General features: G+C 52.3%; 1 protein-coding gene across 1 annotated transcript in view; it reads left to right on the forward strand.

Moving 5' to 3' along the window:
• Positions 1-24,855, forward strand: part of CCT2 (chaperonin containing TCP1 subunit 2) — a 116,703-nt gene that overhangs the window by 71,952 nt on the left and 19,896 nt on the right. Inside the window, exons 11-13 of the mRNA XM_075342469.1 lie at positions 16,554-16,673; positions 17,020-17,148; positions 17,266-17,369. Of these exons, the coding sequence (XP_075198584.1) occupies positions 16,554-16,673; positions 17,020-17,148; positions 17,266-17,369 (353 nt within the window). The remainder of the gene's footprint in view (positions 1-16,553; positions 16,674-17,019; positions 17,149-17,265; positions 17,370-24,855) is intronic.

A 24,855-nucleotide genomic window follows, 5' to 3' on the forward strand; every position in this document is an offset into this window, starting at 1 on the left:
TGTCACTCAGGGAAGGGGACAGGCGCTGAGCAATCAGCAGCGCCGAGGGCTGGAGCCTTTTTACATGCTCCAGCCCTCTCACTGCACACTGTCGGGCGCCGGATTCCCGCTCTGCCTTGGGGGCACGCCCACGGCCCGCCCCTCCTCACATGAGCTGGGGAAGAAGCCGGCAGCCATTACTGAAGTCCGAGCTCGGATTTTCAGCAACCAGGCAGGACGGTGGCGATCATACACCCGCTGATAGGCGGGCGGTAAGCGGCACACATAGTGCTGAACACAGATAAATGCAGTGTGTACATGTGTTGTTTTTAACTGCACAGGTCGCTATATGCCCGCTTGGGGAGCGACACATTAGCAGCAGGAAAGCAGGTGTGCTAAGGCACAGGCTTTCTAGGCTACTTGTATCGCAGACTGAGATGCTCATTTGTGTTTTTGTGTTGTACATTCCACTGTACAGTCGCTAGTCTTAGCTATATTCTCCTGGAAGGGCTAGACTACAGCAGCAGAAAACCAAGGGTGCTGGGGCACAGGTTTTTTTCTATGCTGCTTGTATTGCATGGGCTGCAGTGTGCATTTGTACTGGTGCTTGTATGCTATACATTGCACTGTATGGTCACTCTTCTGGGCCATATTCCCCTAGATGACTAGTCTACAGCAGCAGTAGAGCTGGGGTGCCACGGCACAGGCTTCTACGCTGCTTGTATTGCATGTGCTGCAGTGGTCATTTGTACTTGTGCTGGTATGCTATAGAAACCCTCCGCTCCGCCATTGCCTCAATGTCTCAAGGAAATTTCCTAGCATCAATAGACATCAAAGATGCTTATATCCACGTGCCGATTGCTACAGAGCACCAATGTTTTTCTACGTTTCGTGATAGGTGACGACCATCTTCAGTGCGTAGCTCTGCCATTCGGTCTGGCGACAGCCCCACGGGTGTTCACCAAGGTCATGGCGGCAGGGGTAGCAGTCTTGCACTCACAGGGACACTCTGTGATCCCTTACTTGGATGATCTACTTGGCAAGGCACCCTCTCAAGAGGCATGCCAACTCAGCCTGAATGTTGCGCTGGAGACTCTCCAGACGTTTGGGTGGCTCATCAACTTCTCAAAGCCAAACCTGTCACCGACCCAATCACTAACGTATCTTGGCAGGATTTTCATACCCTCTCAGCGCTAGTGAAGCTTCCGCTGGACAAGCAGCGGTCACTACAGACTGGGGTGCAGACTCTCCTTCAAGGTCAGTCGCACTCCTTAAGACGCCTCATGCACTTCCTCGGGAAGATGAGCAATGGAGGCGGTTCCGTTTACGCAGTTTCATCTGCGTCCACTTCAATGGGACATTCTCCGCCAATGGGACGGGAAGTCAACATCCCTGAACAGGAAAGTATCCCTTTCACAGACGGCCAAGGACTCTCTGTAATGGTGGCTTCTTCCCACCTCATTATCACAGGGAAGATCCTTCCTACCACCGTCTTGGGCGGTGGTCACGACAGATGCGAGTCTGTTAGGGTGGGGAGCAGTTTTTTCTCCACCACAGGGCTCAGGGTACGTGGACTCAGCAGGAGTCCACCCTTCAGATCAATGTTCTGGAAATCAGAGCAGTGTATCTTGCCCTTATAGCCTTCCAGCAGTGGCTGGAAGGAAGGCAGATCCGAATTCAGTCGGACAACTCCACAGCGGTGGCATACGTCAACCACCAAGGGGGGACACGCAGTCGGCAAGCCTTCCAGGAAGTCCGGCGGATTCTGATGTGGGTGGACGCCACGGCCTCCACCATATCCGCAGTTCACATCCCCGGCGTAGAAAATTGGGAAGCAGACTTCCTCAGTGGCCTGGGCATGGACGCAGGGGAATGGTCCCTTCACCCGGACGTGTTTCAGGAAATCTGTCGCCGATGGAGAAGGCCGGACGTCGACCTAATGGCGTCCCGGCACAACAACAAGGTCCCAACCTTCATGGCACGGTCTCGCGATCAAAGAGCTCTGGCGGCAGACGCCTTAGTGCAAGATTGGTCGCAGTTCCGGCTCCCTTATGTGTTTCCACCTCTGGCACTCTTGCCCAGAGTGCTACGCAAGATCAGATCCGATTGCAGCCGCGTCATACTCGTCGCCCCAGACTGGCCGAGGAGGGCGTGGTATCCGGATCTGTGGCATCTCACGGTCGGCCAACCGTGGGCACTACCAGACCGACCAGACTTACTGTTCCAAGGGCCGTTTTTCCATCGGAATTCTGCGGCCCTGAACCTGACTGTGTGGCCATTGAGTCCTGGATCCTAGCGTCTTCAGGATTATCCCAAGGGGTCGTTGCCACCATGAGACAGGCTAGGAAGCCCACGTCTGCTAAGATCTACCACAGAACGTGGAGGATATTCTTATCCTGGTGCTCTGCTCAGGGAGTGTCTCCCTGGCCATTTGCATTGCCTACCTTTCTATCTTTCCTGCAATCTGGGTTAGAAAAAAGGTTTGTCGCTCGGCCCCCTTAAAGGTCAGGTCTCGGTGCTATCCGTCTTTTTTCAGAGGCGTTTGGCGCGCCTTCCTAAGGTGCGCACGTTCCTACAGGGGGTTTGCCATATCGTACCCCCGTACAAGCGGCCGTTAGATCCATGGGATCTGAACAGGGTACTAGTTGTCCTCCAGAAGCCGCCCTTCGAGCTTCTGAGGGAGGTTTCACTTTCTAGACTATCACAGAAAGTGGCTTTTCTGGTAGCGATCACATCTCTTCGGAGAGTGTCTGAGCTGGCAGCGCTGTCATCCAAGGCTCCCTTCCTGGTCTTCCACCAGGACAAGGTAGTGCTGCGCCCCATTCAGGAGTTTCTCCCGAAGGTGGTATCCTTTTTTCATCTTAATCAGGATATCTCTTTGCCTTCGTTTTGTCCTCATGCAGTTCATCGGTATGAGAAGGATTTACTTTTGTTAGATCTGGTGAGAGCACTCAGAATCTACATTTCCCGCACGGCGCCCTTGCGCCGTTCGGATGCACTCTTTGTCCTTGTCGCTGGTAAGCCCAAAGGGTCGCAGGCTTCTAAGGTCACCCTGGCTCGATGGATCAAAGAACCAATTCTTGAAGCCTACCGTTCTGCTGAGCTTCCGGTTCCATCAAGGCTGAAGGCCCATCCTACCAGAGCCGTGGGTGCGTCCTGGGCATTGCGACACCAGGCTTCGGCTCAACAAGTGTGCCAGGCAGCCACCTGGTCCAGCCTGCACACTTGCACCAAGCATTATCAGGTGCATACCTATGCTTCGGCGGATGCCAGCTTAGGTGGAAGAGTCCTGCAGGAGGCAGTGACACCCCCGTAGGGGAGGGCTGTTTTTGCAGCTCTAACATGAGGTATTTCTTTACCCACCCAGGGACAGCTTTTGGACGTCCCAATCGTCTGGGTCTCCCAATAGAGCGCTGAAGAAGAAGGGAATTTTGTTACTTACCGTAAATTCCTTTTCTTCTAGCTCTTATTGGGAGACCCAGCACCCGCCCTGTTGTCCTTCGGGATGTTTTTTTGTTGATTGCGGGTACACATGTTGTTCATGTTGAACGGTTTTTCAGTTCTCCGATGTTATTCGGAGTTAATTTGTTTAAACCAGTTATTGGCTTCCTCCTTCTTGCTTTGGCACTAAAACTGGAGAACCCGTGATACCACGGGGGGGGTATAGCCAGAGGAGGAGGGGCCTTGCACTTTTGATGTAGTGCTTTGTGTGGCCTCCAGAGGGCAGTAGCTATACCCCAATCGTCTGGGTCTCCCAATAAGAGCTAGAAGAAAAGGAATTTACGGTAAGTAACAAAATTCCCTTCTTACGGTAAGTAACAAAATTCCCTTCTTTGACTATCTTACCCCTTTCCGCTCTACGAACCACAGTGATCGCAAATCTTCATCTCATTCTCCTATTTCGATGAGAGAGGAGTGGTTTGATTTTTATTACCTCATGTTGCGTAACCTCAGCATATCCAGTGCAGAATCAACCAGCATCTTGGTATCTGGATCCATCTACGGAAAAACTCAAAATCTGCATTAGCAATGGCCTCATCTGAGACATGTTCAAAACCTGACAATTCTTGTTACATCAGAGCAATCATGAGATATATGTGCGTCTGCTGTATCCTCCTTACAGATAAAAATATAAAGAACAAGTTGGGCGCCAATAATGTTAAGGTGAACTCATAACCAGAGATCACTAGTTGCCTACTGCCTGGCCGAATTGATATGGGCCAAGTGCATGCATAAAAGAATCCACACCAGACACAGTCGGATGTGTAATCTCTTCTTGGTCACAGTAGAAAATGGCACCAAACAGACAGAGAGACTCGTGCGTCCTCTTGATATAGGCTAGGGGCGTACACAAGTTCAGATATGCATATTTAGTGGGACAGTTCATGGGCTAGCCAATGGGGAGATCCGTGTTGCTGTTGATGGGCAGGTCTGACTCCAGTGGACGAAACCATGACGATGGGAGGGACGTCATCTGGTGCATCCATGCTGATGGTTTGGTCTGTGATTTCCAGCTTGACCAGGGATCTTCCCTTATATGGTATCTTCTTTCATCTGGACATTCCTTGCATTCCAGGCAAGGTGTGGAGAAACAGGCAATGGCAGCCACCTTTATATCTGTGTCATGCATATGATCTGAAACCTGAATTATGTAAGACAAATCGACATATTTCCCACAATGCTCTATGTCCAGAGGTTAATTAAGTATTTCATTTTATGGCTCTCCTCAACACATTCAGGTACTCTGTGTCCCCGTACACACAGGCACAGCACACTCCAGACTTGCTGGGTGTGCTAGTGCGCCGGGGACAGTAAAGGGTTACAGTCACTGCAGCCTAGCTGAGTGACTTTATGTATGGGGAACTACCGCGCCGGACGCTCGGGAGCGGCGGCGCGGCTGGGACTTGTAGTGCGCCGGGGACTTAGCGCCGACCGCGCTTTTACGGCGGCGGCGCTTATAAATCCAGTCCCCGGCTTTTGCGGCCTAGCTCCGCTTCGTTCCCGCCCCCACCCTGTCAATCAGCAGCGCCGAGGGCTGGAGCCTTATTTACATGCTCCAGCCCTCTCACTGGACACTGTGGGACGCCGGTTTCCCGCTCTGACTTGGGGGCACGCCCACGGCCCGCCCCTACTCACACGAGCTGGAGAAGACGCCGGCAGCCATTCCTGCAGTCCGAGCTGAGACATCGGACTCTGGGCAACCAGGCACAGGACTAGGGCGACCACACACCCGCTTATAGGCGGGCGGTAAGCGGCACCTGAAGTGCTGACCCCACTAAATACCGCAGTTGTCCATTTGTATTTTTATGTTTACACTGCATAGGTCGCTATCTTTGGCTATATGCCCTCTTAGATGGCGACACATCAGCAGCAGGAAAGCAGGGGTGCTAAGGCACAGGCTTTCTATGCTGCTTGTATTGCACGTACTGAAGTGTTCATGTGTATTTATGCTTGTATGCTATACACTGCACTGTACGGTCGCTAGTCTGGGCTATTTTCGCCTAGAATGACTAGACTACAGCAGCAGAAAAGCAAGGGTGCTGAGGCACAGGTTTTTTCTATGCTGCTTGTATTGCAGGGGTTGCAGCGTTCATTTGTACTTATGCTTGTATGCTATACATTGCACTGTATATTCCCCTAGATGGCTAGTCTACAGCGGCAGAAAAGCAGGGGTGCCAAGGCACAGGCTTTCTATGCTGCTTGTATTGCATGTGCTGCAGTGTTCATTGTACTTTATGCTTGTATGCTATACATTGCATTGTACGGTCGCCATTATTGGCTCTATGTCCTAGATGGCTAGTCGGCAGCAGCATATAAGCAACACAGGCTTTCGATGCTGTTTTTTCTGCATGTGATACTGTTCCACGGCACTGAACCCCATTGTGTGCAATGCTCCCCTGGAGCACTTGGTCAGCCGGGGTCTCTACTAGACGTGGCCAAAGGAACCACCTGTCAACCCTGTCCAAGGACAGGGATGGAGTTGCAATGGGATAGAGACTTGCAGTCCGGACAGGCCATGGGCAATCTGGATCATTGCTCACTGGCCACCCTCATTGGGAATAAAATCGGTGCTCCGGGGGGGGGTCCCAGGAGGCTCTCTGTATGATGAGGCAGACGTAGCTCATCAGGACTTTGATCCTGACAACGCTCTCAATCCGGATACACCGGATGGTGACGCCATAAGGAATGATCCTATAGCGTCCATCAATGGAATGTTGGATCTTTCTCCCTCAGCTCCCCCAGCGGAGGAGTCAGCTTCACAGCAGGAGAAGTCCCATTTCAGTAGCTCAAACGTATATTGAGTATTTTTCTGGCCACGCTGACTTCAGAGAAGCAGTCCAGGAACACCACGCTTACCAGATAAGCGTTTTCTCCAAACGTATTAACGATACACGTTATCCTTTTCCCCCTGACGTGGTCAAGCGCGGGACCCAGGGTCCAAAGGTGGATTCTCCAATCTCCAGGCTTGCGGCTAGAGCTATAGTTGCAGTGGAGATGGGACTTCACTTAAGGATGCCAGACAGATGGACTCTGGTTGAAATCTGTCTATGAGGCTATCGGCGTGTCGGTTGCTCCGGCATTTACAGCCGTATGGGCACCCTAAGCTTTTCAGCTGTTCTTGCACAGCTGGTCTTGAGCATATGTACATTTGTGCCGCAGGGGCGTCCGTAACCTCGCAATGTCTGCATTGCGACTTACCCTATTAATGCTGTCCTGGAAGGACAGTCGAGGTTTCGGTCCTTCCCAAGCTCGGGCAGGTCCCAATTGTCCTCGCCCAGAAGAGCTGAAAAGCCTCAGAGGGGCTCAGTTTCCGGGGGCTCAATCACGCCCAAGGAAGGCAGCCGGAGGAACCGCTACCAAGGCGGTCTCCTCATGACTCTCAGCTCTCTCATCTCTCCGCATCCGCGGTTGATGGCAGACTCGCTCGCCTTTGGCGACATTTAGCTGCCACAGGTCACAGACCAGTGGGTGAGGGACATTGTGCCCACGTGCACAGGACAGAGTTCTGTTCTCGTCCTCCGACTCGATTCTTCAGAACGTCCCCACCTCCCCACCGAGCCGATGCTCTTCTGCAGGCATAAGGAGTGGTACTCCCTGTTCCTCTTCAGGAACAAGACACGGTTTTCCTCCAATCTGGTTGTGGTGCCAAAAAAGGATGGCTCTTTCCGTTCCGTTCTGGACCTAAAACTGCTCAACAAGCACGTGGAGGCCAGGCGGTTCCGGATGAAACCCTCCGCTCCGTCATTGCCTCAATGTCTCAAGGATATTTCTTCAGCGCTCTATTGGGAGACCCAGACGATTGGGGTATAGCTACTGCCCTCCGGAGGCCACACAAAGCACTACACTAAAAAGTGCAAGGCCCCTCCCCCTCTGGCTATACCCCCCCGTGGTATCACGGGTTCTCCAGTTTTAGCTTTGTGTGCGAAGGAGGTCAGACATCCACGCATAGCTCCACAGATTTTAGTCAGCAGTAGCTGCTGACTATTTCGGATGGAAGAAAAGAGGGCCCATATAGGGCTCCCAGCATGCTCCCTTCTCACCCCTGGATGGTGTTGTAAGGTTGAGGTACCTATTGCTGGTACGGAGGCTGGAGCCCACATGCTGCTTTCCTTCCACATCCCCCTGAGGGGCTCTGAGGAAGTGGGATCCTGCCGGCCTCAAAGCTGACGCCGGGCTCCATCCACAGACCCATTTGAACCTGCTGGATACGGAGCTGGAGTACCGTTCAGGGACATGGCCCTGCACCATTACAGGTACTCTGTGTCCCCGTACACACAGGCACAGCACACTCCAGACTTGCTGGGTGTGCTAGTGCGCCGGGGACAGTAAAGGGTTACAGTCACTGCAGCTTTGCTGAGTGACTTTGTGTTTTGGGAACTACCGCGCCGGACGCTCCGGGAGCGGCGGCGCGGCTGGGACTTGTAGTTCGCCGGGGACTGGGCGCCGACCGCGCTTTTACGGCAGCGGCGCTTATAACTCCAGTCCCCGGCTTCTGCGGCCTAGTGCCGCTTCGTTCCCGCCCCCTCCCTGTCACTCAGGGAAGGGGACAGGCGCTGAGCAATCAGCAGCGCCGAGGGCTGGAGCCTTTTTACATGCTCCAGCCCTCTCACTGCACTCTGTCGGACGCCGGATTCCCGCTCTGCCTTGGGGGCACGCCCACGGCCCGCCCCTCCTCACATGAGCTGGGGAAGAAGCCGGCAGCCATTACTGCAGAGCTCGGGCTTTCGGCTCCAGGGCAGGACGGTGGCGATCATACACCCGCTTATAGGCGGGCGGTAAGAGGCACACATAGTGCTGACCACGATATAACTGCAGTGTATACATGTGTTGTTTTTTAACTACATAGGTCGCTATATGCCCGCTTGGGGAGCGACACATCAGCAGCAGGAAAGCAGGTGTGCTAAGGCACAGGCTTTCTAGGCTGCTTGTTTTGCACGTACTGAAGTGTTCATTTGTGTTTATGCTGATATGCTATACATTGCACTGTACAGTCGCTAGTCTTAGCTATATTCTTCTGGAATGGCTAGACTACAGCAGCAGAAAACCAAGGGTGCTGGGGCACAGGTTTTTTTCTATGCTGCTTGTATTGCATGGGCTGCAGTGTGCATTTGTACTTGTGCTTGTATGCTATACATTGCACTGTATGGTCACTCTTCTGGGCTCTATTCCCCTAGATGACCAGTCTACAGCAGCAGAAGAGCAGAGGTGCCAGGGCACAGGCTTCTATGCTGCTTGGATTGCATGTGCTGCAGTGTTCATTTGTACTTGTGCTTGTATGCTATACATTGCACTGTAGGGTCACTCTTCTGGGCTATATTCCCCTAGATGACTAGTATACAGCAGCAGAAGAGCAGAGGTGCCAGGGCACAGGCTTCTATGCTGCTTGTATTGCTTGTGCTGCAGTGTTCATTTGTACTTTATGCTTGTATGCTATACATTGCAATGTACGGTCACCAATCTTGGCTATATACTTCTAGATAGCTAGTCGGCAGCGGCAAAAAAGCAACACAGATTTCAGTGCTGTTTTTACTACATGGGATGCTGTTCATGACACCGTCCCATTATGTGCATGCTCCCCTGTAGCACGTCGTCTGCCGGGGTCTCTAGCACTTCGTCTGCCGGGGCTCTACTAGTTGTGGCCAAAGAAACCTCCTGTCAACCCTGTCCATGGACAGGGACGGAGTAGTCATAATATAGAGACTTGCACCCATGGGCAATCTACTTGACCAAAAGGCAGCTCTTCAGGGCTTTGATACTGACATCGCTCTCAATCCGGATACACCGGGTGGTAACGCCATACGGAATGATCCTATACCGTCCATCAATGGAAGGTTGGATCTTTCTCCCTCAGCTCCCCCAGTGGAGATAGGAGACGAACAGAAGTTCCTTTTCAGTGTCTCACGCAGATATTGAGTATTTTTCTGGCCACGCTGACTTCAGAGAAGCAGTCCAGGAACACCACGCTTACCAGATAAGCGTCTTCTCCAAACGTTTTTAGGATACACGTTATCCCTTTTTTTCCCCTGACGTGGTCAGCGCTGGACCCAGGGTCCAAAGGTGGATTCTCCAATCTCCAGGCTTGCATATAGAGCCATAGTTGCACTGGAGATGGGGCTTCACTTCAAGATGCCATTCACAGACAGATGGACTCTGGTTGAAATCTGTCTAGGAGGCTATCGGCGTGTCGGTTGCTCCGGCATCCACAGCCGTATTGGCAACCTAACCTTTTCTGCTGTTCTTGCGCAGCTGACCTTGAGCAGGGACATCTGTACCGCAGAGGCGTCCGTAACCCCGCAATGTCTGCACTGCGACTTACCCTGTTAATACTGTCCTAATAGTACAGTCGAGGTTTCGGTCCTTCCCAAGCTCCGGCAGGTCCCAATTGTCCTCGTGCAAAAGGGCTACAAAACCTCAGACGGGCTCAGATTCCGGCCGGGCTCAATCTCGCCCAAGGAAGGCAGTCGGAGGAACCGCTACCAAGGCGGTCTCCTCAGGACTCTCAGCTCTCTCTCTCTCTCTCCGCATCCGCGGTTGATGGCAGACTCCCCCGCCTTTGGCGACATTTAGCTGCCACAGGTCACAGACCGGTGGGTGACGGACATTGTGCTCACGTGCACAGGACAGTGTTCTGTTCTTGTCCTCCGACTTCATTCTTCAGAACGGCCCCACCTCTCCACCGAGCAGATGCCCTGCTGCAGGCGGTGGACGCTCTAAGAGCAGAAGGAGTGGTGATCCCTGTCCCCCCTCAGGAACGAGGGCGAGGGTTTGTACTCCAATCTCTTTGTGGCTCCAAAAATGGACGGTTCCTTCCGTCCTGTTCTGGTTCTGAAACTGCTCAACGAGCATGCGAACGCCAGGCGGTTCCGGATGGGATCCCTCCGATCCGTCATTGCCTCAATGTCTCGAGGAGACTTCCTTGCCTCAACAGACATCAAAGATGCCTATCTCCACGTGCCAATTGCTACGGAGCACCAACGTTTTCTACGTTTTGTGATAGGAGACGAACATCTTCTGTTCGTAGCTCTGCCATTCAGTCTGGCGACAGCCCCACGGGTGGGCACCAAGGTCATGGCAGCAGTGGTAGCAGTCTTGCACTCTCACGGACACCCGGTGATTCCGTACTTGGACGATCTACTCGTCAAAGCAACCTCCCTCGAGGCATGCCAACGCAGCCTGAATGTTACGCTGGAGACTCTCCAGACTTTCGGGTGGATCATCAATTTGGCAAGGTCAAATCTGTCTCCGACTCAATCACTAACGTATCTCGGCATAGAGTTTCATACTCTATCAGCCATAGTGAAGCTTCCGCTGAACCAGCAGCGTTCTCTGCGGACAGAGGTGCAGTCTCTCCTTCAAGGCCAGTCGCACCCCTTAAGGCGCCTCATGCACTTCCTAAGGAAGATAGTGGCAGCCATCGAGGCAGTTCTCTTTGCGCAGTTTCATCTGCGCCAACGGCAATGGGACATTCTCCGCCAATGGGATGGGCAGTCAACCTCCCTGGACGGGAAGTCTCCCTTTCCCTGACGGCCGAGGACTCTCTGCAATAGTGGCTTATTCCCACCTCATTGCCATAGCCCCCATCCTGGGCAGTGGTCACGACAGATACGAGTCTGTCAGGGTGGGGAGCAGTTTGTCTCCGCCACATGGCTCAGGGGACGTGGACTCAGCAGGAGTCCACCCTTCAGTTCGATGTGCTGGAAATCGGGGCAGGGTATCTTACCCTATTAGCTTTCCAAAAGTGGCTAGAAGGGAGCAGATCCGAATCCAGTCGGACATCTCCACAGCGGTGGCATACATCAACCACCAAGGAGGGACACGCAGTCAGCAGCCTTCCAGGAAGTCCGGCGAATCCTCATGTGGGTGGAGGACACAGCATCCACCATATCCGCAGTTCACATCCCGGGCGTAGAAAACTGGGAAGCAGACTTCCTCAGTCGCCAGGGCATGGACGCGGGGGAATGGTCCCTTCACCCGGACGTGTTTCAGGAAATCTGTTGCCGCTGGGGGGGGCCGGACGTCGACCTAATGGCGTCTCGGCACACCAACAAGGTCCCGGCATTTATGGCACGATCGCGCGATCACAGAGCTCTGGCGGCAGACGCCTTAGTGCAAGATTGGTCGCAGTTCCGGCTCACATATGTGTTCCCACCTCTGGCACTCTTGCCCAGAGTACTGCGCAAAAATCAGATCCGATTGCAGCCGCGTCATACTCGTCGCACCAGACTGGCCGAGGAGATCGTGGTACCCGGATCTGTGGCATCTCACGGTCGGCCGACCGGGGTCACTACCAGACCGACCAGACTTACTGTCTCAATGGCCGTTTTCTCCATCGGAATTCTGCGGCCCTGAACCTGACTGTGTGGCTTGTGTGTCCTGGATCCTAGCGTCTTCAGGATTATCCCAAGGGGTCGTTGCCACCATGAGACAGGCTAGGAAGCCCACGTCTGCTAAGATCTACCGCAGAACGTGGAAGATTTTCTTAATCTGGTGCTCTACTCAGGGAGTGTCTCCCTGGCCATTTGCATTGCCTATCTTTCTTTCCTTCCTACAATAGGAGTTAGAAAAGGGCTTGTTGCTAGACTCCCTCAAAGGGCAAGTCTTAGCACTATCCGTGTTTTTTTCAGAAGCGTCTAGCACGTCTTTCTAAGGTGCGCACGTTCCCGCAGGGGGTTTGTCATATCGTACCCCCGTACAAGCGGCCGTTGGATCCATGGGATCTGAACAGGGTTCTAGTTGCTCTCCAGAAGCCGCCTTTCGAGCCTCTGAAGGAAGTTTCCTTTTCTCGCCTGTCACAGAAGGTGGCGTTTCTCGTTGCGATCACATCGCTTCGGCGAGTGTCTGAGCTGGCAGCTCTGTCATCCAAGGCTACCTTCCTGGTGTTTCACCAGGACAAGGTAGTGCTGCGCATCATTCCGGAGTTTCTCCCTAAGGTAGTATCCTCGTTTCTTCTTAATCAGGATATCTCCTTACCGTCCTTTTGCACTCATCCGGTTCACCGGTATGAGAATGATTTACGTTTGCTAGATCTGGTGAGAGCACTCAGAATCTACATTTCCCGCACGGCGCCCGTACGCCGTTCCGATGCCCTTGTCGCTGGTACGCGCAAGAGGTTGCAGGCTTCTAAAGCCACCCTGGCTCGATGGATCAAAGAACCAATTCTGGAAGCCTACCGTTTTGCAGGGCTTCCGGTTCTTTCAGGGCTGAAAGCCCATTCAACCAGAGCCGTGAGTGCGTCCTGGGCGCTACGACACCAGGCTTCGGTTCAACAGGTGTGCCAGGCAGCTACCTGGTCGAGTCTGCACACTTTCACCAAACATTATCAGGTGCATACCTATGCTTCGGCGGATGCCAGCTTAGGTAGAAGAGTCCTGCAGGCGGCAGTGACATCCCCGTAGGGGAGGGCTGTTTTGCAGCTCTAACATGAGGTATCTCTTTACCCACCCAGGGACAGCTTTTGGACGTCCCAATCGTCTGGGTCTCCCAATAGAGCGCTGAAGAAGAAGGGAATTTTGTTACTTACCGTAAATTCCTTTTCTTCTAGCTCTTATTGGGAGACCCAGCACCCGCCCTGTTGTCCTTCGGGATTTCTTGGTTGTTTGCGGGTACACATGTTGTTCATGTTGAACGGTTTTTCAGTTCTCCGACGTTATTCGGAGTTAATTTGTTTAAACCAGTTATTGGCTTCCTCCTTCTTGCTTTGGCACTAAAACTGGAGAACCCGTGATACCACGGGGGGGGTATAGCCAGAGGGGGAGGGGCCTTGCACTTTTTAGTGTAGTGCTTTGTGTGGCCTCCGGAGGGCAGTAGCTATACCCCAATCGTCTGGGTCTCCCAATAAGAGCTAGAAGAAAAGGAATTTACGGTAAGTAACAAAATTCCCTTCTTCCTAGCATCAATAGACATCAAAGATGCTTATCTCCACGTGCCGATTGCTACAGAGCACCAATGTTTTCTACGTTTCGTGATGGGAGACGACCATCTTCAGTTCGTAGCTCTGCCATTCGGTCTGGCGACAACCCCACGGGTGTTCACCAAGGTCATGGCGGCAGTGGTAGCAGTCTTGCACTCACAGGGACACTCTGTGATCCCTTACTTGGACGATCTACTTGTCAAGGCACCCTCTCAAGAGGCATGCCAACTCAGCCTGAATGTTGCGCTGGAGACTCTCCAGACGTTCGGGTGGATCATCGACTTTTCAAAGTCAAACCTGTCACCGACCCAATCACTACAGACTGGGGTGCAGACTCTCCGTCAAGGTCAGTCGCACTCCTTAAGACGCCTCATGCACTTCCTCGGGAAGATGGTGGCGGCAATGGAGGCGGTTCCGTTTGCGCAGTTTCATCTGCGTCCTCTTATTGGGACATTCTCCGCCAATGGGACGGGAAGTCAACATCCCTGAACAGGAAAGTATCCTTTTCGGAAGGACTCTCTGCAATGGTGGCTTCTTCCCACCTCATTATCACAGGGAAGATCCTTCCTACCACCGTCTTGGGCGGTAGTCACGACAGACGCGAGTCTGTCAGGGTGGGGAGCAGTTTTTCTCCACCACAGGGCTCAGGGTACGTGGACTCAGCAGGAGTCCACCCTTCAGATCCATGTTCTGGAAATCAGAGCAGTGTATCTTGCCCTACTAGCCTTCCAGCAGTGGCTGGAAGGAAAGCAGATCCGAATTCAGTCGGACAACTCCACAGCGGTGACATACATCAATCACCAAGGAGGGACACGCAGTCGGCAAGCCTTCCAGGAAGTCCGGCGGATTCTGACGTGCGTGGAAGCCACGGCCTCCACCGTATCCGCAGTTCACATCCCCGGCGTAGAAAACTGGGAAGCAGACTTCCTCAGCCGCCAGGGCATGGACGCAGGGGAATGGTCCCTTCACCCGGACGTGTTTCAGGAAATCTGTAGCCGCTGGGGAAGGCCGGACGTCGACCTAATGGCGTCCAGGCACAACAACAAGGTCCCAACCTTCATAGCACGGTCTCGCGATCACAGAACTCTGGCGGCAGACGCCTTAGTGCAAGATTGGTCGCAGTTCCGGCTCCCTTATGTGTTTCCACCTCTGGCACTCTTGCCCAGAGTGCTACGCAAGATCAGATCCGACTGCAGCCGCGTCATACTCGTCGCCCCAGACTGGCCAAGGAGGGCGTGGTATCCGGATCTGTGGCATCTCACGGTCGGCCAACCGTCGGCACTACCAGACCGACCAGACTTACTGTACCAAGGGCCGTTTTTCCATCAGAATTCTGCGGCCCTGAACCTGACTGTGTGGCCATTGAGTCCTGGATCCTAGGGTCTTCAGGATTATCCCAAGGGGTCGTTGCCACCATGAGACAGGCTAGGAAGCCCACGTCCGCTAAGATCTACCACAGAACGTGGAAGATATTCTTATCCTGGTGCTCTGCTCAGGTAGTGTCTCCCTGGCCTTTGGCATTGCCTACCTTTCTTTCTTTCCTGCAATCTGGGTTAGAAAAAGGTTTGTCGCTCGGCTCCCTTAAAGGGCAAGTCTCGGCGCTATCCGTCTTTTTTCAAAAGCGTCTAGCACGGCTTCCTAAGGTGCGCACGTTCCTGCAGGGGGTTTGGCATATTGTACCCTCGTACAAGCGGCCGTTAGATCCATGGGATCTGAACAGGGTACTAGTTGCCCTCCAGAAGCCGCCCTTCGAGCCTCTGAGGGAGGTTTCACTTTCTAGACTATCACCGAAAGTGGCTTTACTGGTAGCGATCACATCTCTTCGGAGAGTGTCTGAGCTAGCAGCGCTGTCATCCAAGGCTCCTTTCCTGGTCTTCCACCAGGACAAGGTAGTGCTGCGCCCCATTCAGGAGTTTCTCCCGAAGGTGGTATCCTCTTTTCATCTTAATCAGGATATCTCTTTGCCTTCTTTTTGTCCTCATGCAGTTCCTCGGTATGAGATGAATTTACATTTGTTAGATCTGGTGAGAGCACTCAGAATCTACATTTCCCGCACGGCGCCCCTGCGCCGTTCCGATGCACTCTTTGTCCTTGTCGCTGGTAAGCGCAAAGGGTCGCAGGCTTCCAAAGCCACCCTGGCTCGATGGATCAAAGAACCAATTCTTGAAGCCTACCGTTCTGCTGGGCTTCCGGTTCCATCAGGGCTGAAGGCCCATTCTACCAGAGCCGTGGGTGCGTCCTGGGCATTACGACACCAGGCTACGGCTCAACAGGTGTGCCAGGCAGCTACCTGGTCGAGTCTGCACACTTTCACCAAACATTATCAGGTGCATACCTATGCTTCGGCGGACGCCAGCCTAGGTAGAAGAGTCCTGCAGGCGGCGGTTGCCTCCTCGTAGGGGAGAGCTGTTTTGCAGCTCTAACTTGAGGTATTAATTTACCCACCCAGGGACAGCTTTTGGACGTCCCAATCGTCTGGGTCTCCCAATGGAGCGACGAAGAAGAAGGGAATTTTGTTACTTACCGTAAATTCCTTTTCTTCTAGCTCCTATTGGGAGACCCAGCACCCGCCCTGTTGTCCTTCGGGATTTTTGGGTTTTTTCGGGTACACATGTTGTTCATGTTGAACGGTTTTTCAGTTCTCCGATGTTACTCGGAGTGAATTTGTTTAACCAGTTATTGGCTTTCCTCCTTCTTGCTTTTGCACTAAAACTGGTGAGCCAGTGATCCCACTGGGGGTGTATAGCCAGAAGGGGAGGGGCCTTACACTTTTTAGTGTAATGCTTTGTGTGGCCTCCGGAGGCAGTAGCTATACACCCAATCGTCTGGGTCTCCCAATAGGAGCTAGAAGAAAAGGAATTTACGGTAAGTAACAAAATTCCCTTCTTTCGGTGGCCGAACGTTCAGCTGAGCGACCGGCCGCCGGCTTGTGAGAACGCTCAGCTGATCCGCCGGCTATTAAGAGCGATCAGCTGATCGTTCACATTAGTCTGAAGAAGTTCATGCACTTAATGCAATAGCCACTCCAACGTAAGCATTAGAATTTAATTTTTTGTTGCAGCAACACAAATGTGTATAAACATGCCCTTAAATAAGTGTAGAGGGACACAGTTTTGCATTTCTTGAAAAAGATAAAACATAATTTTTCTTTTCTTTGCTACAGGTGGAGAGATAGCATCTACGTTTGATCATCCCGAGTTAGTAAAACTTGGAAGCTGTAAACTTATTGAAGAAGTAATGATTGGAGAAGATAAGCTGATCCACTTCTCGGGTGTTGCCATGGGTAAGTAATGATTTATCTTCCCTTTTCAGGTGTTTGTTTTTTATTTTAACCACAATTTATTAGAATGTAACTGGATTTCAGCAGTTTTCTACTACCTTTGGATTAGGTTGCACTGGCGCTATTCATTTCCTGTTGCACTGGCGCTATTCATTTCCCGTTGCACTGGCGCTATTCATTTCCCCGTCGATAAATGTGTGGCGGATGATTTCCAATTGATAGGTGCCTACTGGAATGCATGCACACAAGCAACTGCTTAATGTGAAACCCATTCTCTATATTGGATTCCATCTCATCTGTCACTTCAGATTCTCTTATTAACGATACGGCTTTTCCTTTGGCATTCCAGGAGAAGCTTGCACAATTGTGCTTCGTGGGGCAACGCAGCAGATTTTGGATGAGGCTGAAAGGTCCCTTCATGATGCACTTTGTGTACTAGCTCAGACTGTGAAGGATACCAGAACGGTTTTTGGAGGAGGTACATGAATATCAAATTTTCTTTTCTTTTCTCTGCTGTTTTTTTTTTTATTTATTTTTTTTTTTTTTTTTAATTTATTTTTTCTGGGACATCAACTGTTGTAATTCTTTAATTTAGGTTGCTCTGAGATGTTGATGGCTAATGCTGTAGCAAATTTGGCTCAAAGAACACCAGGGAAAGAGTCTGTGGCAGTGGAATCTTTTGCCAAAGCACTGCAAATGGTAAGGGAATAAAACTATACCTATGAGTGGGTATTTTTCTGGCCATTGGGGGCGTTTGTTTTTTTAACTATAAATAAATCGGATTTGATGACTAAACAAGGGAACAGTACCAAAAATAATCCCATCTATTCATCTGGTTTTTTTTGTTTGTTTTTTGTGTTTTGTTTTTTTTAGTCTTATTGCAACAGAAAAATCTCAACAGAAACATGTATTCACAAAAGATCAGCCATCTCCTTCTAGCTACCATCCTTTTTTTCTGGCTGTAAGATAACTGCCTGCACCCTTCACCCTTCCCCCCCCCAACAATGGATCAGATCCTTGTAATAATTATTCCTTTGTTTTATAGTTCAAAATCTTAATTAAAAAGTAGATGAGCACGGCCGTACATCTCACAATTTACAAGTTTAGAGTTCCATCCAATCAACAGTTTAAAGGGAATGTATAGTCAGGAAAAAAAATATTCAATAACTGAAAAAATGTAAAGTAATATTTAATGTTTTGTTTAAATATTTTTTAATTGAGCAAAATATAAAAATTTTTTAAAAAGTTTAATATTTTCCACTGTTAAACACTAGGGGGAGCAGCTTCTGAAATCCTACAGAAATCCCACTGTAGAAAATAACTGATTACAGCTGCAGTAAAGTGGGCGGAGTCTGCTCTCCTGTGTGTGATGGCACACCTCCCAATCTGAGTGTTTACAACAGATAACAGAGAATGACATGTAGGGACATAGTTCGGAGCCATTTCTTTATCGTTCCTTATGGGAGACCCAAACCATGGGTATATAGCTTCTGCCTCCGGAGGACACACAAAGTACTACACTAAAAGTGTAGCTCCTCCCTCCGAGCATATACACTCCCCTGATGACAAATCCAACCAGTTCAATGCTTTGTGTTCAGGAGGTCACACACACACATGCATCCTCTGATTTTTGATTTTTGATTTCAAAGATTTGGAAGAAAAGCGGGTCCAATCTGGACTCCCGGCATGTCCCTTCTCACCCCACTGTGTCGGCGGTGCTGTTAAGGTTGATTTCAGGGCTGGAGCCTTCACATGCCGCGCTCCTTCGCCATGGGCTCTGGCTTGAAGTGGGAGCCATCACGGTTCTCACTGCTTTGCAGGAGACCGGTCTCCATCCGCAGCCCTGTTCAGGATCCTGCCGGATGGAGCGATGACCCACCAGGGACCTGGCACCTGCGTCTCAAGCGAAGTACTGAGACGTTATTACCACAGAAAGTGGTCTTTCTAGGGGTCCCTTGTACTTTATTTGTGGGGGAGAATGTGTTATATGTATGTTTTAACATTTCCGGCCGGTTCTCCAGTTTTCACTGGAGAACCGCGCCGATGGTGCCTGCACGCTGGCCGCATGTTTAAATCTAGGCCCCGGCTTCGCCTGAGGCCTAGTTTCGATTCTATGTCAGTCAGTGCAGTGAGACAGGGTGGCTCCGCCCACCGGCTGCTCAGCACAGGGAAGGGACACTCCTCACTGAGGAAAGATTCCCTCCCCTGTATGCCTCATTTGCCCTCCGTCCTGCTCTCAGAGTAGGCCCCGCCCCCTCTCCTCGCTGCGGACGCCATTTTCTTCGGCGCTCTATTGGGAGACCCAGACGATTGGGTGTATAGCACTGCCTCCGGAGGCCACACAAAGCAATTACACTAAAAAGTGTAAGGCCCCTCCCCTTCTGGCTATACACCCCCAGTGGGATCACTGGCTCACCAGTTTTCTGCTTTGTGCGAAGGAGGTCAGACATCCACGCATAGCTCCACTGTTTAGTCAGCAGCAGCTGCTGACTATATCGGATGGAAGAAAAGAGGGCCCATATGGGGCCCCCAGCATGCTCCCTTCTTACCCCACTTGTGGTTTGTAAGGTTGAGGTACCCATTGCGGGTACGGAGGCTGGAGCCCACATGCTGTTTTCCTTCCCCATCCCCCTGAGGGGCTCTGAGGAAGTGGGATCTTACCGGCCACCAAGCCCTGAGGCCGGGCTCCATCCACAGACCCATAGAACCTGCTGGATGTGGAGCGGGAGTGCCGTTCAGGGACAAGGCCCTGCAACTTTCAGGTACTCTGTGTCCCCGTATGGCAGGCCACGCGCACCCCAGGCTTGCTGGGTGTGCTAGTGCGCCGGGGACTGTAGCGCTGTGCGCTGGGCTTATAGTCCCCGCAGGTTACTGGGAGACTTTATGTGTGTGGATCGCCGCGCCGACCGCCCCTGGAGCGACGGCGCAGCTGCGACTTGTAGTGCGCCGGGGTCGCGCCGACCGCGCTTTTACGGCGGCGGCGCTTCTAACTTTAGTCCCCGGCTTTCTGCGGCCTAGCTCCGCTTCGTTAACGCCCCCCACCCTGTCAATCAGGGTAGGGGAGAGACGTTATTCAATCGGCAGCGCCGAGGGCTGGGGCACGATTTACATGCTCCAGCCCTCTCACTGAGCACAGTAGGACACAGGCTTCGCGCTTTTTCTCTGTGCACGCCCTAGGCCCGCCCCCAGGCTTGCAGCTCCCCAGGACGCCGGCAGCCATTATACACATGCAGTCTGGCTGGAGAACGCACGCAGGCTCTGGGGGACCCAGGCGAGGGGTTTCTGGCGACCACACACCCGCGCTCAGCGGGCGGTAAGCAGCACATACGTGCAGCCCCACTAGTGCCACAGTGTTATATTTTTCGCTGTACATAGACACTGCTGTGTCTAGATATATTTAATACTGCACTGTAAGGTCGCTTCTTGGCTGTACACCCTATATTGCTTGAGGAGACAACAGCATGTCATCCGCAAAACGCAAGGGTGCCAAGGCACGGGCTGTATACACTACTTGTACAGCATGTGGGGCTAATCTACCAGCAGGCTCCAACGACTCTCATTGTGTGCAATGTTCAGTCCCAGTGGCACTTCGTCAGCCAGAGCCTACTGTGGTGGTAGCCCAGGCAGAGACGCCTGTGAACCCTGCCCCGGTGACGGGGTCAGAATTTGCAGTCTTTGCTGATAAAATGTCTGTGACTATGACAAAAATCCTGGAGACCTTGCAGTCCAGGCCAGTTGCTCAGACCATAGACACTGCTGTGTCTATGTTCCCCGGTCCCCCTCAGTTGGAACTAATCCGTACTTCAAGGGGGTCCCAGGCATCACAGGCTGAGGGCTCTGACTCCGATGACAGTCCCAGTCCGCCTAAGCGACCTCGCTGGGAGAGACCCTCCACGTCATCACGTGGATCAGGGTCTCAGCGAGAAGAGTCCCTATATGAGGGTTCAGAGGTGGGTGATCAGGAGTCTTGTCCTGACGCCGCACTCAATTTGGATACGCCAGATGGTGACGCCATGGTAAATGACCTTATAGCGGCCATCAATAGGCTGTTGGATATTTCTCCCCCAGCCCCTTCTGCAGAGGAGGCAGCTGCACAGCAGGAGAAATTCCATTTCCTGTATCCCAAGCGTAAATTGAGTACTTTTCTGGACCACTCTGACTTCAGAGAATCCATCCAGAAACATAATACTTATCCGGACAAGCGTTTTTCTAAACGCCCTAAGGATACACGGTATCCTTTTCCCCCTGACGTGGTCAAACGCTGGACCCAGTGTCCAAAAGTGGACCCTCCAATATCCAGGCTTGCAGCTAGATCCATAGTTGCAGTGGAGGATGGGGCTTCACTTAAAGATCCCAATGACAGACAGATGGACCTTTGGTTGAAATCTGTCTATGAAGCTATTGGCGCGTCGTTTGCTCCTGCATTCGCGGCCGTGTGGGCGCTCCAAGCTATTTCAGCTGGTCTGGCACAGGTGGACTCTCTCATACGTCCAGCAGTGCCGCAAGTGGCGTCCCTAACTACTCAAATGTCTGCGTTTGCGACCTACGCTATCAATGCGGTACTGGACTCTACGAGCCGTACCTCAATGGCATCTGCCAACTCTGTAGTTTTGCGCAGAGCCTTGTGGTTAAAGGAATGGAAAGCAGATTCTGCTTCTAAAAAATGTTTAACCAGCTTGCCATTATCTGGAGACAGACTGTTTGGTGAGCAATTGGCGGAAATCATCAAACAGTCCAAAGGTAAGGACTCCTCCTTACCCCAGCCCAGATCAAGCAAACCTCCACAGAGGAAGTGGCAGTCAAGGTTTCGGTCCTTTCGAGGCTCGGGCAAGCCCCAATTCTCCTCGTCCAAAGGGACTCAGAGCAAAGGAGCTCTGATTCCTGGCGGGCTCACTCACGCCCCAAGAAAGCAACCGGAGGTACCGCTTCCAAGGCGGCTGCCTCATGACTTTCGGCCGCCTCCCTCCGCATCCTCGGTCGGTGGCAGGCTCTCCCGCTTTTGCGACATTTGGCTGCCACAGGTCAAAGACCGGTGGGTAACAGACATTTTGTCTCACGGGTACAGGATAGAGTTCAGTTCTCGTCCTCCGCCTCGGTTCTTCAGAACTTCCCCACATCCCGACCGAGCAGATGCCCTTCTGCAGGCGGTGAATTCTCTAAGAGCAGAAGGAGTGGTGGTACCTGTTCCTCTTCAGGAACGAGGTCAAGGTTTTTACTCCAATCTCTTTGTGGTGCCAAAAAAGGACGGCTCATTCCGTCCTGTTCTGGACCTAAAACTGCTCAACAAGCATGTGAACGCCAGGCGGTTCCGGATGGAATCCCTACGCTCAGTCATTGCCTCAATGTCTCAAGGAGATTTCCTAGCATCAATAGACATCAAGGATGCTTATCTCCACGTGCCGATTGCTACAGAGCACCAACGCTTTCTACGCTTCGTGATAGGAGACGACCATCTTCAGTTCGTAGCTCTGCCATTTGGTCTAGCGACAGCACCACGGGTGTTCACCAAGATCATGGCGGCAGTGGTAGCAGTCTTGCACTCTCAGGGACACTCTGTGATCCCTTACTTGGACGATCTACTGGTCAAGGCACCCTCTCAAGAGGCATGCCAACTCAGCTTGACTGTTGCACTGGAGACTCTCCAGACGTTCGGGTGGATCATCAACTTCTCAAAGTCAAATCTGTCACCGACCCAATCACTAACGTATCTTGGCATGGAGTTTCATACTCTCTCAGCGATAGTGAAGCTTCCGCTGGACAAGCAGAGGTCACTACAGACTGGGGTGCAGGCTCTCCTTCAAAGTCAGTCGCACTCCTTAAGACGCCTCATGCACTTCCTCGGGAAGATGGTGGCGGCAATGGAAGCGGTTCCGTTTGCGCAGTTTCATCTGCGCCCACTTCAATGGGACATTCTCCGCCAATGGGACGGGAAGTCAACATCCCTAGACAGGAAAGTCTCCCTTTCCCAGACGGCCAAGGACTCTCTGCAGTGGTGGCTTCTTCCCACCTCATTATCACAGGGAAAATCCTTCCTACCCCCATCCTGGGCGGTGGTCACGACAGACGCGAGTCTGTCAGGGTGGGGAGCAGTTTTTCTCCACCACAGGGCTCAGGGTACGTGGACCCAGCAGGAGTCCACCCTTCAGATCAATGTTCTGGAAATCAGAGCAGTGTATCTTGCCCTACTAGCCTTCCAGCAGTGGCTGGAAGGAAGGCAGATCCGAATTCAGTCGGACAACTCCACAGCGGTGGCATACATCAACCACCAAGGGGGGACACGCAGTCGGCAAGCCTTCCAGGAAGTCCGGCGGATTCTGATGTGGGTGGAAGCCACAGCCTCCACCATATCCGCAGTTCACATCCCCGGCGTAGAAAACTGGGAAGCAGACTTCCTCAGTCGCCAGGGCATGGACGCAGGGGAATGGTCCCTTCACCCAGACGTGTTTCAGGAAATCTGTCACCGCTGGGGGGTGCCGGACGTCGACCTAATGGCGTCACGGCACAACAACAAGGTCCCAACCTTCATGGCACGGTCCCGCGATCAAAGAGCGCTGGCGGCAGACGCCCTAGTACAAGATTGGTCGCAGTTCCGGCTCCCTTATGTGTTTCCACCTCTGGCACTCTTGCCCAGAGTGCTACGCAAGATCAGATCCGATTGCAGCCGCGTCATACTTGTCGCCCCAGACTGGCCGAGGAGGGCGTGGTACCCGGATCTGTGGCAGCTCACGGTCGGCCAACCGTGGGCACTACCAGACCGACCAGACTTACTGTCCCAAGGGCCGTTTTTCCATCGGAATTCTGCGGCCCTGAACCTGACTGTGTGGCCATTGAGTCCTGGATCCTAGCGTCTTCAGGATTGTCCCAAGGGGTCGTTGCCACCATGAGACAGGCTAGGAAGCCTACGTCCGCTAAGATCTACCACAGAACGTGGAGGATTTTCTTATCCTGGTGCTCTGCTCAGGGAGTGTCTCCCTGGCCATTTGCATTGCCTACCTTTCTTTCTTTCCTGCAATCTGGGTTAGAAAAAGGTTTGTCGCTCGGCTCCCTTAAAGGTCAGGTCTCGGCGCTATCCGTCTTTTTTCAGAGGCGTTTGGCACGCCTTCCTAAGGTGCGCACGTTCCTTCAGGGGGTTTGCCATATCGTACCCCCGTACAAGCGGCCGTTAGATCCATGGGATCTGAACAGGGTACTAGTTGCCCTACAGAAGCCGCCCTTCGAGCCTCTGAGGGAGGTTTCACTTTCTAGACTATCACAGAAAGTGGCTTTTCTGGTAGCGATCACGTCTCTTCGGAGAGTGTCTGAGCTGGCAGCACTATCATCCAAGGCTCCCTTCCTGGTCTTCCACCAGGACAAGGTAGTGCTGCGCCCCATTCAGGAGTTTCTCCCGAAGGTGGTATCCTCTTTTCATCTTAATCAGGATATCTCTTTGCCTTCGTTTTGTCCTCATGCAGTTCATCGGTATGAGAAGGATTTACATTTGTTAGATCTGGTGAGAGCACTCAGAATCTACATTTCCCGCACGGCGCCCTTGCGCCGTTCGGATGCACTCTTTGTCCTTGTCGCTGGTAAGCGCAAAGGGTCGCAGGCTTCTAAGGCCACCCTGGCTCGATGGATCAAAGAACCAATTCTTGAAGCCTACCGTTCTGCTGGGCTTCCGGTTCCATCAGGGCTGAAGGCCCATTCTACCAGAGCCGTGGGTGCATCCTGGGCATTACGACACCAGGCTACGGCTCAACAGGTGTGCCAGGCAGCTACCTGGTCGAGTCTGCACACTTTCACCAAACATTATCAGGTGCATACCTATGCTTCGGCGGACGCCAGCCTAGGTAGAAGAGTCCTGCAGGCGGCAGTTGCCTCCCCGTAGGGGAGGGCTGTCTTGCAGCTCTAACATGAGGTATTTCTTTACCCACCCAGGGACAGCTTTTGGACGTCCCAATCGTCTGGGTCTCCCAATAGAGCGCCGAAGAAGGGAATTTTGTTACTTACCGTAAATTCCTTTTCTTCTAGCTCTTATTGGGAGACCCAGCACCCGCCCTGTTGTCCTTCGGGATTTTTGGTTTGTTTGCGGGTACACATGTTGTTCATGTTGAACGGTTTTCAGTTCTCCGATGTTACTCGGAGTGAATTTGTTTAAACCAGTTATTGGCTTTCCTCCTTCTTGCTTTTGCACTAAAACTGGTGAGCC

This window comes from Anomaloglossus baeobatrachus, chromosome 4 (assembly GCF_048569485.1).
Source record: "Anomaloglossus baeobatrachus isolate aAnoBae1 chromosome 4, aAnoBae1.hap1, whole genome shotgun sequence".
NCBI classification, from domain to species: Eukaryota; Metazoa; Chordata; class Amphibia; order Anura; family Aromobatidae; genus Anomaloglossus; species Anomaloglossus baeobatrachus.